Consider the following 15832-nt stretch of genomic DNA (forward strand, 5'->3'; position numbering starts at 1 on the left):
TTACACCCTGGGCTGAAGGCAGATGCTCAACCACTGAGCCACCCAGGCTGCCCTTAGAATTCTTCTTTCAGTTATAATCAGGGAGGTGGCTGCTACCCTACAACTACTGAAACAGAATTTTTGTTCTTTTTTTAAAAAGATTTTTTAAAAAGATTTTATTTATTTATTCATGAGACACAGAGAGGCAGGGATACAGGCAGAGGGAGAAGGAGGCTCTTCGCAGGGAGCCCAACATGGGACTCGATCCCCAGAGTGGGATCACACCCGAAGCTGAAGGCAGGTGCTTAACTGCTGAGCCACCGGGGCCACCCGAAACAGAATTTTTCAATGTGGAACCTAGAATCTGCATACTTAGCAGCCTTGTTATTGTGGAAGAAGCATTAACCTCCCTCTACAATTATGAGCCTTCTCAGGTTTTTCAGTATTTCAAAGGCACTAAGAAAAAAAAAAAGGCACTAAGAAGACAAGCTGAAAGGAAGTTTAAACTAGCAGGTGCAGAAGGAAATGTGAATAAGAGAAGTACTTAAAAGTGGGGAAAATAGGGATCCCTGGGTGGCGCAGCGGTTTGGTGCCTGCCTTTGGCCCAGGGCGCGATCCTGGAGACCCGGGATCGAATCCCACGTCGGGCTCCCGGTGCATGGAGCCTGCTTCTCCCTCTGCCTGTGTCTCTGCCTCTCTCTCTCTCTCTGTGTGACTATCATAAATAAAAAAAAAAAAAAAGTGGGGAAAATAATGACCGCTTTAAAAATAATTACATTTTCTAGAGATTGCTGCTAAAACTTAAGGAGATGAAATTGAGTCTAGAAGGGTCACAAACCAGACTCAACCATGTGCAATTAACCAAATGTGCACTTCATGCATTCATTCATCTACTTTAGGCCTCTTTGCCTTTGGGCTTGCTATTTCCTCTGCCAGAAATCCCCCAAGTTCCATCTTCTTCTCCCCCAACCTAACATCTCTTCGTTCCAGTTCTGAGGACAGGTGTGTGTCGAGCACGTGTACTGCACCTTCCTCCACACTATCACTTGTAGGCTTCCGATTGAAAGTGTTGGCTTCCGTCCCATCCTCAACACTAGACTGCAAGACCCTTGAGGGTGAGGGCTGAACAGGAGGGGAGGGACAGGGGGAGGCTGGATCATCCTTAGAAAGAGCCCCTGGATGAGCACAGGAGTGAAGGAGCCACTGGGAAGCTACACATTGAACTGTGAGCAAACACGAAGACTCGCTGAGATCCCGGGATGAACTTCATGGAGTTTTCACAAACAGCAGCAATCAGATGCGTGCAGCCCCTAAGCTGACATCATGACCACAATCCAAAGCAGCCTAGCAGGCCGGTCCCTTCCATAATCACATGCACTTTATTTTAGCCTATGTAACACCTGGCTGAAATTTTGCACATACAAATGCCAAGGACACATGGGCACGAATGAGCCTAAGTGGGCAAGGTACCTAACCTTTAACCCTATTTCTTCATTTGTTGGAAAGAGACGATAAAACCCTTTCCCCAGGTTGCTAGGATGACCTCAGGTGGCAATGCACGGCAAGGTGCTTTGCAAAACACTGGTGGCAGGTAAGAATAGAGATAATATACTTCTACTACCGTTAATATTATTCCTCGACTGTGTCCCGTCTCTCCCAACCTCTCTAAACCGGAATAAATTCCAGCGGGTCTAAGGAGAAGTAGGAGTTTCGCTCAGCCTTGCAATACCGGCAGCAGCTGCCCTCACCCAACATGGCCGCAGCTGCTTCCCGCAGTTCCCGTCTCCGGCTACGCTAACGCAGCTGCCCGCCGCGGAGACTCAGCTCTCCCCCGCGCGCTTTGATGACGTCCCGAACCCGCGCCCGGAAGGCGGGCAGCGCGGGGCTGCGCAGGCGCAGGGCAGGAGGCGGGTGGGCGGAGCAGGCCGCGATGAGTGGCGGAGGGACGGAGACCTCTGCGGGTGGTGAGGCCGCCCCGGGCGGCGGCGACAAGAAGAGGGAGTCGCTGGGGACGGCGGGCTCGCCCGCGCATCTCATTATCAAGGGTACGGAGTGGTAGGTGTGCGGCTGCGGGCGCGCCCGGCGCCACTCCACGCCCCGGCGGCGCCCTCTGACCCTGGCCGCTCCCAGGGCGCCCCCCCCCCCCGCCCGGGCGGCCCCGCCTTCTGGAGGTGGGAGCGCGGCCGGCGTCCGCAGGGCTTCCTGCGCCAGGTGCCTCCCGGGGACGCCAGCCGACCCGGCCCCTCTAAGCTTTTTCGAAAAAGCCGCGGACGCGAGTCGCGGCCCCGCCCCCCGCCCCCTTCCCAGGCCGGGGACCTGTGGGCGCGGATCCCGCCTGGACGCCGCCTGACGACCGCTCCGCGAGCCCGGGAGCCGGGACGGGCCTGCGCCCCGCTGCGGGTCGCTCAGCGCCAGGGCGGCTTCGGGTGGTCCCGCCGCCGTCGGCCCCTGCGTCGTCGACGGGCAGTGACGCGACGTGCGCGACAGCATCTTGAGCCTTACGGCGCCCCCACGTGCGCCCACGGCTGCGTGTCTGGTCGGCCCCGCGCCGGCCGGAGGTCCCGCCCTGGGTCCCGGTAACAGGGCCTTGGCCGCTTGGATGCTGCGCTTTCTCATCCCCATCGTTCCCCCTCCCCCCTCCTCCTCCCCCTCCCCCTCCTCCTCCCCCTCCCCCTCCTCCTCCCCCTCCCCCTCCCCTCCTTTCTCCTCCTCCCCCTCCTCCTGCTCCTCCCCCTCCCCCTCCCCTTCCCCTCCTTGTCCCCCTTCCCTTCTCCTCCTCCCCTTCCCCTTCTCCCCTCCCATTCCCCCTTCTCCCCTCCCCCTCCTCCTGCCCTTCCCTTCCCCTCCTTCCCCTTCCCCCCTTCCCCTTCTCCCCTCCCCCTCCTCCCCTTCCCCTCCTCCCCTCCTCCCATGCTGATCCCGTCTGTCCCAACATCTTGCGGCGTTGAGGCCCCCGTAGGATGCCAGAGTCCTTCAGCGCTGCCAAGGAAATGACGCCCTCCGTCGCTGCCTATCTCACCTAAACCTCCCCTGTGGGGATTGTCGACAGCTCCAGCACAGCTGGCTGGGGCTGTTTCTGAGACTTCAGGTTGCCTCTTAAACCTGATTAGGAGTGTGGGAGTGGTGCGGGAGTGTTAGCGCTAAATTATAAATGTGTATATGTGCGATCTAAGAGAACTGCTCTTTATTTAAAAAAAAAAAAAGTTTTAAAAGATTATTTATTTATTTATTTATTTATTTATTCATGAGAGAGAGAGAGAGAGAGAGGCAGAGGGAGAAGCAGGCTCCATGCAGGGAGCCCGCCGTGGAACTCGATCCCGGGTCTCCAGGGTCACGCCCTGGGCTGAAGGCGGCGCTAAACCGCTGAGCCACCAGGGATCCCCTAAAAGTATTTTTAACTGCAGTGGAATACACATAACGTAGACTTTCCCTTGACCATGTCTAAGTGTACAGGTCAGTGGCTTTGGTACATCCACATTGTTGTGCAGCCATCACCCCATCCATCTCCATAACGTGTCGTCCTCCCAAACTCATTGTACCGGTGAAATACTGACTCCCAAACTCCCCTTCCCGCTAGTCCCTGGCAACCACCTAAGTTTTACTTTCTCTGTATGTGACTACTCTGGGTAATTCATGTAAATGAAATCATACGATATTTGCCCGTTTTGTGACTGGCTTATTTCACTGTGCGTAATGCTCCCAGGGTTTATCCATGTGGTAGCATGTGTCAGAATTTCTTTCCTTTTAAGAGCTAAAATCCTATTCCGCAGAATATATAGACCACATTTTATGTATCCATCTGTGGATGGACCAGGTTGCTTCTACCTTTTGGTTACTGTGAATAATGCTGCTGTGACCATAGGTATGCAAATATCTGTTTGGGTCCTTGCTTTCGGTTCTTTGGAGCATGTACCCAGAACTGGAATTGCTCCATCAAACGATAATTCTATTTTTAATTTTTTGAGCAATCGCCATGTTGTCTTCCCTAGTGGCTACACTATTTTACAGTTTCTCACAGGGCCCAAGGGCTCCAATTCTCTACATCCTCACCAACACTTTTTTTTTTTTAATTTTTTTATTTATTTATCATAGTCACACAGAGAGAGAGAGAGAGAGAGAGAGGCAGAGACACAGGCAGAGGGAGAAGCAGGCTCCATGCACCGGGAGCCTGACGTGGGACTCGATCCCGGGTCTCCAGGATCGCGCCCTGGGCCAAAGGCAGGCGCCAAACCGCTGGCCCCCCTCCAGGGATCCTACACTTGTTATTTTTTATCTTTGGTAGCAGGCCTCCTAATGGTTCAGAAGTAGTGTCTGGTAGTTCCGATTTGCATTTTCCTAATGGTCATTGATGTTGAGCATCTTTTAATGTGCATATTGGCCATTTGTATATCTTTGGGGAAAGGTCTGTTTGTCCTTTGTCCATTTCTCAATCATGTAGTTTTTTGTTGTTGAGTTGTAAAAGTTCTCTATGTAAACTGGATATTAACTCTCTTGTTCATGGATGACTTGCATATATTTTCTGCCATTCCATGGGTTGCCTTTCACTCTGTTGATTGTATCCCTTGACATAGTTTTTTTATTTTCACGTATTTTTTAAAGGTTATTCAAGTAAAGTTTTTCAAATTAATTGAAAATGCTTTTATTTTAGAGTATGTCTAGAATTTCCTTGGCTTTTTAAATGGGACCATTCAGTCTTTTCATTATGAAAATCTGTTTTTAGCTCATCCTTATTTGAAGACCTTCGGTTGTGAACAGATGACTGTTGCTTTTAATTGCCAGAGTCTAGTGAAAAGGAAACCTATATAAATGATTTCACTACTTGTACTCTGGGTCTTTAAGGGTTTCTGGCCCGTGGTTTGGGTGTTAGGAGGTAAGGACTAGGAAACAGGAAGGGATTCCTGGACATTGGAGTGTCTGGTCAGAGTCTTGAAGAGTAAAGTGTTAGCACTTAAGAGGGCAAGGGTGTTTTGGACTGAGTTTGGAACAGCATGAGCAAAGCCAAAGTGTGGAGGCCTCAAACAGCATGCCACGTTTGCAGAACTACATGTATTGCTACGACGTGACACTGAGAGAAGTGGAGTGTGGTGGAAATCAGACCATAGCAGATTTCTTGCCTTTTTTTAAGGGGATTGGACTTTTTCTTGAATGACAGAAACTATCTAGCAGTAAGTATGAGAATCGTGTGGTTAAATTTGTATGTTAAATAAAGCACTCATGCAGGTAACAGTGGCTCCTCATCTTGTGGATTGGGTGTTTGTGAATTAATTTGTCTCATTGGTAAAATGAATTTGTAACTCCAAAATCAGCGCCGATGGTGCACATTTGTAGTTGAGACCGAACAAGGCAGTGTTTGTTTTAGCTCTTATACCATAAATAAGTGTCCTGTTTGCTTTTTATTTAATGCCATATATTTCACATTTTTGTGCTTTTTGATGGTGATTTTTCATTTTAAAATGATTCCCAAGGTGTGGTGCTGAGTTTTCCCTGATCACAAGAAAGCTACGGTATGCCTTACAGAGAAAATATTGTATTCTAGAAGTTTCTTTCAGGTATGAGTTACGGTGCTGTTTGGTGTGAAGTAAATATTAATCAGTCAACAATCTAGAAAAAAGAAAGCGGTTCACCAATTTGTGTGTTTGCCATTTCGGAAAGTGTCAAAGTATGTGATGAAGTGATGGGAAAGCAGCTAAATTTGTGGATTTCTGGAATGATTGAGAGAGCGTAGTGGACAGCATTATGGTGAAGCTGAAAGGCACAGAAATTTATAGTCAGTTGGAAGAGATCAGGAAAATGTTAAACGCTTCTGGTCTAGTGCTGGCCGCACTTTCAGACGTGGTGTAGTGTGAACCAAGTTCCACTTGCGGGTGAAGTAGGTTATGCAAGTAAAAATACCAGGTAAGTGTTATACAGGAAACATTGTGGAATTGGAAGAGCGTTTTGGAGCACTAAGACTGACATGTTTTACAAGGATGTTGGTAAACAAACCTGTGTGATACAAATGGCGTTTTAGTTTGACAAAAACGTGACTAGTGGTGTGCAGGAAACTGATCCTGTATTTCCTCTTGGAGCAGTAGTTCAGTGCTTGCTAGTTCAGTGTTTGAGGCAGCTCTATAAACATTACTGCTGCAAGCGACTCGAACTCTGTGTGAAGTGGGTTACAGAGAGGTGTGACTAACTGTTCACATAGTCCTAGTGAGACAAGCAGGTGCGGAAACAGGAATGGATTTGAGAAGTAGTAAGGAAGAGCATCATCTGGTGATGCAAGGGATGCTATCAGAAAAAATTGCAGTAAATTGTTCCATATGATATTACATTAAAGGCCTGGAAATTCAGGGCCAGAGGAGAAACTTCTTTTATTGGGTAATGAGAGAGCTACAGTTGACTGTTTCTCCTTGTTCCATAGCCACAGCGCATATTGATCTTCCGTGAAAGTGCTTATCTCTGACTTTTGTGTAAAGGGATGTTTGTCCAACTCCCACCTTAGAGGAGGAACATCTGGAGGACAAAAGATTATGTCCGACAACAAAAGAATGCTTTGCACATAGCAAGGTTAGGGTTGAACTTATGTGAAAATCTGTAGCTTTTACATTTACACTATCAGACTTGGAGAATTTGTAGCCCTTGGGACTCCTGCATTGTAATGTGCTTCCTTGTTGTTATAGTGTTATAAAAAAAACTAGTTAGTGGCTTAATTTCTTTTTTTTTTTTAAGATTTTGTTTATTTATTCATAAGAGACACACAGAGAGAGAGGCAGAGACACAGGCAGAGAGAGAAGCAGACTCCTTGCAGGGAGCCCAGTGCAGGACTACATCTCAGGACCTCAGGATCATGACCTGAGCCAAAGGCAAACACTCAACCACTGAGCCACCCAGGTGCCCCAGTGGGTTAATTTCTGTGGTAATGTGTTTTTTCTCCCCAGATCTTTACTCTCTTAAATTTTGGGGCACAGTCAGGTTTTTAGAAGGGATCACTATCTTCTTCCAATTATCCATTATCAATTCCAGAATTGAATTCTCTCTCCAAAGGCCACGAAAGTTCTCATTATATCAGGCTGCAGAAGATCTCCCTCCCCAGTTCAGCAAAGCTTAATGGCTTCTCCATTATGTAGAAAATACATGTTAACCCATATATCTTCTGTAGATGATATAAGTAATTTGGTCTGAGATACTCACTGGAAGAGAGATGCAATTTCAGGACAATATAGTGAGTAGTATGACAGAATTGCCCTGGGTGCTTTGGGAGCAGAAAGTAGGGGCACTCCTTGAAACCTAGGAGGAAGCTGAATAGAACAAATGAAAATTTCAAGGACATGTGATGTCTGAGCAGTTTTGAAGGAAGATCAGGGATCGGGGGAGGGTTCCAGAGCATGAACTGTGGCAAGGATGCATGAGCAGCATGATGTGTTTGGAGAACTGCAAGTAGTTCAGAATTGCCAACATCGGGGAGAGGAGGCCGGAGCCAGACATGGAGGACCAGATGTGGCTACTAGGAGGTTTGAACCTCAGCATGTTAGCCACTTGTGTTTCAGGGACACTGGTGTTTATTTAAATGTAAACAGATACTCTCTGCCACATAGGTTCTCTTATCAAATAAGGTCCATAAATTTCTGCATACTGTAGCCCTCACTTGGGCATTAATAATTCATATAAGTAAACTATAGGCTCTCAAAGTGTGAGGTAAAGGAACCTCTCTAACCTGATTTTATCTAATGTTTCCCAAACTTACCTAAACATAGACTCAATCTAATCTAATCTTCTTTCTTTCTTTCTTTCTTTCTTTCTTTCTTTCTTTCTTTCTTTCTTTCTTTCTTTCTTGAAGTATTATTTTCTTGTAGAGGTGTTCTGGGTAATGAATCATTGGAGGACTTAAGCATAAGTAATACTCTATTTTTTTGCTTAGCATACTTGCCAATATGTATCCTATTAAAACTCCTTAAATATAGAATTGAAATACTGCCCCATTGCCTGTCGCAAAAATAAAATTTGGAGGAACAGGTTATGACAGTCAATGAACATGAATGGTATATGTTCTTATTTGTAGATTTGATTTCCTCCAGGGGTTTTGAGTTTTTTTTTTTTTTCTTAAACTATATAGTTTTACAAAGTAGGATGAATAGAATAGAACCAAAAACAGTTAAAATTCACAACTTTTCCCCTTAATTTTAACTTTTTCAGACTTCTCAAAAAAAACAGACCTACAGTGAACACTCACCACCCATCTTAATAAACATTCAGAGCCCACTAGAGTACCTTGCTCTAATTGCATTGCTCACCCTCCTCTCTGAAGGCAAGATTTGGATTTGCTCTTTATCATTCTCATGCATTTTTTCTAGTTTTATTGTTTCTGTATGTGTCCCAAAAGGAAGTGTCTTGCATATTTTTAAAATTTATATAAATGGCTTATCCTTCTGAAACTTGTTTTTGTTGAACCTTATATTTGTGGGACTTATCCACGTTAATAAATGTAACCCTAGTGTATTCATTTTTACCAGCTGATTTATAGCATTCTATTATAGGAGTATGTTAGATTGTTTCCTTTTTTTTCTTTCCACATCACACATGTCATAGTAAACATTTACATATGTCTTCCATTTGTGTGAGTTTCTTTCTGGGGTACACATGTAGACATGAAATTGCTAGGTATACATGTCCTGAGTTTTATCAGTTATTGCCAAATTGCTCTCAGAAGTACCTGTACCAATTTACTGGCAATGGGTGAAATTTCTTCTCAGTCCGAGTCTAAGCTAGATTTTAACCTACATCTATTCATGGGAATTGGGAAGAATAAAACAAACTAGAGATGCTAGAGATTGTGCCACCCAGTGTGGATTAACTCTGAATTTCATTTTGTTTTTATAGACCTTGGAGAAATTCATTCAAGGCTTTTAGATCACAGACCAGTTATTCAAGGTGAAACCCGTTATTTTGTGAAAGAATTTGAAGTGAGTATTTGAAACTATTTTGTAAAAATATTGCCCTAGTTGTTAGTATGTTAATATACAGAAGGGGAATTCTCTGGTTTTTAAATCTCTGATTTCCATTCATGTGTTCATAAAATAGGCAAAGTAAAACTCCTTAAGAGGCATTTACCATTCATGGAAGGAGCATAAGACTAGACAGCAGGAGACCTGGGCTCAAGTTCTGGTGCCTCTGGGGTATTTAGTATCTGTTGAACTCAGTTTTTTCGTCTATAAAATGAGAATATAGTGGAAGAAAATATTTTAAAGACTGATGGATATAGGTCTTCCAGATCCATTTTCTATATTTTTTTCTCAGTTGGAGCATCAGCACCCACCCAAAGCACTCAGGTTAAAACAGTAGACTCATCTTTGGCTGTTCTTTCCCAGTTAAGGCCCACATTCAATGACCATTTCTTTTGGATATTACTCATAACTCACCATCCCTTCTGATTTGTGTGCCTGCCTCTTACCCAGTCAAATCCAGTCTTTACCATGGTGCCAGAGTGCTCTGACATTTTTTCACTTTTTAAAATCCTTTAATAATATTTGCTGTCTACAGGATGAAGTCCAAACATTCTTCTATGACCTGACCCCTACCTTGCTGGCTTTACCATCTGCCACTTGACATTTCATGTTGTGCTCCAGCAATACCGATGGCCTCAGCCTGCCATCCTGTTTCGTTTTGCTGTTGTTTTACACATTGGTTCATTGTACATTAAACAATAACATCCCAAGCTACTGTCAGATAGATGGCAAATGACGTTGCACAAAAATGTATGTAAGCTGGGGTTCTATTTTCAAATAAGACTCCAGCCAAAAAGGAAATCTAAACCTGCCAAAAGGAAAGAACCTTTTCATAAATCCTTTAAAACTACAGAAAGCCTGTGGTGCGGAGCACTCAAGATAGAGGAACAGAGCTGTTCAGTAGACTCTTGTGTAAAAATCTGCGTAATACCTAACTCTCACGGTTGTTGTACAGATTGTATGTATGTGTACACAATGCCTGTATGTGTCTGTGTGTATCTTAGAATATCATCTTTTACCTAGGAATAAATAAGGAAATGGGATCTTTGGTGTGATATGGATAATCTGGAACACACAGAATATTATCCAGACGTGATTCCCTTATCATGCTCTATGAAGATTATTAACAGTTCCTTAGTGAGAATAAAGTCTAGCCATGGCATGGCTGGGTTCTGTGCTTATGAGTCTCTCAAGGCTAAAATCAAGGTGTTGGTCAGACATCACTCTTTGGAGCTCAGAATCCTCTTTCTAATTCACATGATTGTACCAAGACTCAGTTCTCTGCCCCAGTACAGTAAAGTTCCCATTTCCTTATTTGTTGTCAGCCAGGGGCCCCTCTGAACTCCTAGAGGCCACTCCACATTCCTTTGGCATGTGGCTCTTTCCATCTTCAAAGCCATAAATTGGGGGCCTGGTTGGCTCAGTCAGTAGAGCATGTGACTCTTGATCTTGGGGTTGTAAGTTTGAGCCCCACATTGTGTTTTTCTTAAAAAAAAAAAAAAAAAAAAAACAAAACCATAAATCAGTCTCATTCAAGTGATGTCCCTTCCTCTCATGCTTGTCAGGAAGAGCCTAGAGTCTGTAAAGGACTCACCTATTTAAGTCAGACCCACTAAAGATAATCCCCTTTTCTTAAAGTCAGCTGATGTGGGACCTTAATAAATCTGTAGAATATATATATAGTAGCACCTAGATTAGGGTTTGATTGAGTAACAGAGAAGGTGTGTGAACACTAGGGGTGGGGTCTTGGGAGCCATCTTAGAATTTTACTGCCATAAGCTCTTGTAACTACCCAATATTTTTCTTGTTATATGTTTGTTGCCTGTCTTCCTTCGTTAGAATAGAAGTACCATAAGAGTTGGAACTCTTCGTTGTATAAATATACCTTATTTTCCATTGTATTAAAAATGCCTAAACCAAGGGCACTTGGGTGGCTCAGTTGGTTAAGTGTCCAACTCTTGATTTTGGTCTCAGATCATGATCTCAGGGTTGTGAGATCGAGCCCTGTGTCAGGTTCCATGCTCAGCGGGGAGTCCGGTTGGGATTCTCTCTCTCCTCCTCTGCCTCTGTCCCTCTCCCTACCCCCACACGTGTGCCTGATTTAAATAAATAAATATTTTTTTAAAATTGCCTAAACCAATGTCTGATGTATTTTGGGTGCTTAATATGATTCAAAAGAACAATCAGCAGAGCCTTGACTAAAACTTGAGTTTTCTGACGTCTAGTGATGTCATAAGTCATCTTTTTCGTAAGTGTGAAAAGTCACACATTGCTAATTGGTGGCTGCCTTATCCATAGGATCTGTGTCGTCATACTTACATCACTGTTCTTTAAATAATATAGATGATTTATGTGAAAGGGCCATCTATATAAGTGAAACTGAGTGTTGAATGGAAAATGAAAGAAGTGTTAGATTTATGCTGTTGAATATCTTACGTTCAAAAGCTCACTTCCTGTTGAAGCCAACACCTGTTTTCACTGGGATAGAAGATAGTTGCCAAGAGAAGATGAGCTTGGGTCTGAGAGGAGAGGAATTAACTGTGTTTCACAGTGTGTGAAGCCTTCCGAGGTCTTTCTGGAAAGGAGGGTATGTTGAGGAGTGGGAAAAGAACACGGACCTTGGAGCTTGATATCTCTGGGTTCAAATCCTGCCCCCCTTACTGGCTCTGATAACCTGGTTTACTAAGGCTTAAGGTGCCTACTTAAAAATGGGAACAATGACATATACGATACTGTTTTTGTGAAAATAAAATGGTATGTTATTTTTAAAAATCCCTGACACAGAGGTGTTAAATGAATGTTGTAAACTGTTATTATTAAGAGAGAGATTGTAGCAAGTACAGGAAAATAAAAATGGGTTAATTCAGATTTTGTAAGAATTTGAATGAGGTTGGGTTCCATTTTAGTAATTTTAGGGAAAATAGAGACTTGCTAAGCAAATGGCATAAGCATTATATTAGAAAAATGTTTACTAGAAAATAAGATTACCACACTGGGCATGACAGAAACAAGCTTATTCTGTGTCTCAAGCAGTTATTTTGTGTGAGACATAATGTCAGGAATCAGTGCTGTACTGGTGAAGAAGACTGATACAGACCCACCCTTCACAAAGCATTCTCATATTGTCATTAAAGACTGGCTTCTGAAGGTCTCAAAAATATCTTGTCAGCTAGGTTTAAGTGACTGAATGTAATGTAACTCCTTTTCTTTCTATTTTTTTAAAATTTACTTTAGAGTGCGAGCAGTGGGGGGAGGTGGGGACAAGCCGACTCTGCACTGAGAATAAAACCAGATGGGACCCCCAAGATCATGATGTGAACCGAAACCAAGATGACATGGTTGGACAGTGAGGAATGATGAAGCAGAGTTATCAGGACTTCTTATAACTTTCATCTCTCTCAAATTTAAATGTAGCTCACCTTAAGAAAACGTGGCTGATATTTCAAACTAAAGTTGTTTATAGTTTTTATATTTCAAAAAGTTAATGCACAGGGGAACGATCATCTTTTTCTTTACAAAATTTTATTTCTAGAAGAGGGGAATAAGTGCCACATGGTGGCAGCATTACTTAAATTATTGAAGTTCAGTTATATTTAAGCTCTCTTTTTGTTTGTTGGTGTTTCTGGACAGTTGACTGTCTTTCTCCTGACCTTATACAGATCTTTTATATCCTTGATTCCAGTGGACAGAGATCCCAGTAGGGCCTTTTCAGTGTGCATCAGTTTAGTAGTGGGTAATGACATTGTCAGCTGTACCATTAACATTCTAGCCATATAGGAAATGTCATGGCCTCTCTCATGTGGAACAGAGGAAAGACCCATGATAGTGGGCACTTCTGAAGTGCTTTTGGAGTATATGGTCCTGTACAAGTTCCTTACTACCTTTTTTTTTTTTTTTTTTTTTTTAGTTTCACATGTCTCTCTTTTAATGGAAAAACTTTTTTTATTGAATTGTAGTTGATACACAATGTTACACTCATTTCAAGTGTACAACATAGTAATTCAGCAAATCTCTGCATTATGCTGTGCTCCCCACAAGTGTAACATCACCATATCACCATACAATGCTATTACAGTACCTTTAATTATATTCCCTGGGCTGTACCTTATATCTCTGACCTGTTTTTTCATTTTATAACTGGAAGCTTCTGTCTCCTGCTCCCCTTCACCCATTTTGCCCATCACCCCACCTCTTCCCCTCTGGTTGCTTATTTCATTTTTAGCAAATTTTATTCTTTGAATGCTTTAATTGCATACTTACTGATTACCTAGGTATATCAGTAAGGACCGTTTTCAGTTACTAATAACAGGTACTTGAAAAATAGTGTTGTTTTAACAAGTTTTTATGTTTCTTTCACAATACCCAGAGCATAGGACTGGAGTGGTTGCTCTATGATGTCAGCTTTTTCTTAACTTTGCCTTCCACCTGCCTGGAGTGTTCTTCCTATCTTTGTGCTTACAGGGTAGCCTTGGGATTTCCAACCATGAAATCTGCATTTCATGTAGCAAAAAAGAAATGGGAAATAGCAAGCAGTCTCTATACAGGCATATTTACCATTCCAAAATAATATTTGGAGATTGATAGGAAGAAAGGAGAATGGATCCAGAACAAATGAATGTCAAGGAGATATAAAAAAAAAAAAAAGAGAGAGAGAGAGAGAGAGAGAGAAACAATCTATATCTATGAAGTTTACAGTTTAGGGAGAAAAAAGACATGAACAATGAATTTTAATGGTGGATTTATTATAAAATAAGCACAAAGCACTTGAGATCTTAGAAGGAAACAACTCCAGAAACAAATCCCAACAGAGCTGGAAGGAAAATATTCTTAGAGGGGGTGGTATTTAAGCTAAGAAAGAAAAATGGATGTTAGCCAATAGGAAAAAAAAAGATGGAGAAAATAATTAAAATTAGAGGCCAAAAAAAAAGTATTCAAATAAGTACAGTAATTACAGGAGCCAGGAGGGATTATGTTGATGAGTTTGAATGTGGATTGAATAAGAAAATCCCTTAAAAGGCAGGACAAACTAGAATTTCACTTGACATCCTGATCTCTCATTTTTTGTTAGATTATTAGAGTAACTGTTAGATTATTAAGTATCAGGATAAAGTGTGCCCTACAAGGCATGTAATAAACATATCATACACACAGACAATATGGTTTTAAGCCTTAGGGGACTGACCATTTTAATGTTTGAAAGAAAATTTTAAATTATTGTGTTGGTCTCTCATTTCTTTTCTAATAGTATCAAATTATGTCTTAAATATAAATATTATAGTAATTGCACTAATATTATTAATAATTGGTAGTTTGTTTAGAGGGAGAGAGCCTGTGCAGGGAGTGTTGGGGGAGGGACTGAGGGAGAGGGAAAGAGAATCTCAAACAAGCTCTATGCTCAAAGTGGAGCCCGACATAGGGCTGGATCTCATAACCCTGAGATCATAACCTGAGCTGAAATCAAGAGTCAGATGCTTAACTAATTGAGCCACCCAGGTGCTCTTATTGGTAGCATTTTTTTTAAGATTTATTTATTAATTTATTTATGATAGACATAGAGAGAGAGAGGCAGAGATGCAGGAGGAGGGAGAAGCAGGCTCCATGCTGGGACTGGGGCCAAAGGCAGGCACTAAACCGCTGAGCCACCCAGGGATCCCCTATTGGTAGCATTTTTAAGCACATAGTGGCAGGCACTGTTTTAAGTACATTACATGAGCACTTGTTATTAATTTCAACTTACAAGTTAACTGTGTGTGTAATATTATGGGGTGTTATACATCAGAAGCCAAGCTTCATTAATGCTGAACTTTGTTCTGAGAATTTATGCCCCAGAATATATGTGTATATATACACAATTAAATGGTAAAGTCCTTGGATTGAACCCCACATCAGGCTTCCCATTCAGTGAGGAGTCTGCTTCTCACCTTCCTCTCCCTCTGCTCCTTCTCTGCCTCTCTCTCTAATAAATAAATATTTTTTTAAAAAAAGATTTTATTTATTTATTCATGAGAGGCAGAGACACAGGCAGAGGGAGAAGCAGGCCCCACACAGGGAGCCCAATGCGGGACTTGATATCGGGACTCCAGGATCACACCCTGGGCCGAAGGCAGGTGCTAAATCGCTGAGCCACCCCGGGATCCCCTAAATCTTTAAAAAAATAAATGGATGTTATAGCTTTCCTTTTTTAATAAGTGTCAACAGTGCACCTTGGTCAAAAATATTAGCATAAAAACAAGCACATACCAGAGAGTAAGTTTAACAGCAGAGACTGTTTTTAATATCCTGTCTTATGTAGCACTATCATTGGGCCTATTTATTCTTTAAATGAATGAGGCTGAAAACTCCCTCTCTACAATGTGAGACTACCAGTTTCCCTGCTAGAAGAAATAACCCTCTAAATAAGTGGTTCTTTTAAAATTTTTATGGAAGTATAATTGATACACATTACATTACTTTCAGATATATAAATTAGTAATTCAACAAGTCTATACATCATGCTGTGCTCACAAGTGTAGCTACCATCTGTCCCCATTTAATGCTATTACAATACCATTGACCGTATTCCCTTTATCCTTGAGATGTACTCATTCTCAAGTGGAAGCCTGTATTTATTACCCTCTTCACTCATTTTGCCCATCCCGTCCTTACCTTCCCCCCCAGCAGCCATCTCTGTTTTCTGTATTTATGGGTTTATTTCTACTTTTTGTGTTATTTTTAAAAATTCTACATATAAGTGAAATCATATGGTGTTTGTCCTTTTTTTTGACCAATCTATTTGTTGGGGAGGAAGGGCAGAGGGAAGAGGGAAAGAATCCTCAAGCAGACTCCCTGATGAGCATGGAGCCTGCCTGATCTGAAGTGTGGGGCTTGAT

At 42.6% G+C, this 15832-nt stretch overlaps 1 protein-coding gene across 12 annotated transcripts in view; it reads left to right on the top strand.

Annotated features, from left to right (window-relative positions):
• Positions 1-1861: 1861 nt before the first annotated feature.
• BLOC1S5 (biogenesis of lysosomal organelles complex 1 subunit 5) overlaps positions 1862-15832 on the top strand; it is a 137413-nt gene continuing 123442 nt past the window's right edge. For 6 of the 12 annotated variants that reach the window (XR_012025581.1, XM_072814221.1, XM_072814228.1 and 3 more), the window contains exons 1-2: positions 1865-2024; positions 8839-8921. Coding sequence is in view for 7 of the 12 variants with exons in the window: in XM_072814221.1 (XP_072670322.1) it covers positions 1910-2024; positions 8839-8921 (198 nt within the window). In the remaining 5 variants the exon portion in view is untranslated. Of the gene's footprint in view, positions 2025-8838; positions 8922-15832 lie in introns of all 12 variants that reach the window. The other 6 variants (XR_012025579.1, XR_012025578.1, XR_012025580.1 and 3 more) reach the window with 3 other exon arrangements.

Source organism: Canis lupus, chromosome 37 (genome assembly GCF_048164855.1).
Source record: "Canis lupus baileyi chromosome 37, mCanLup2.hap1, whole genome shotgun sequence".
Lineage (NCBI taxonomy): Eukaryota > Metazoa > Chordata > Mammalia > Carnivora > Canidae > Canis > Canis lupus.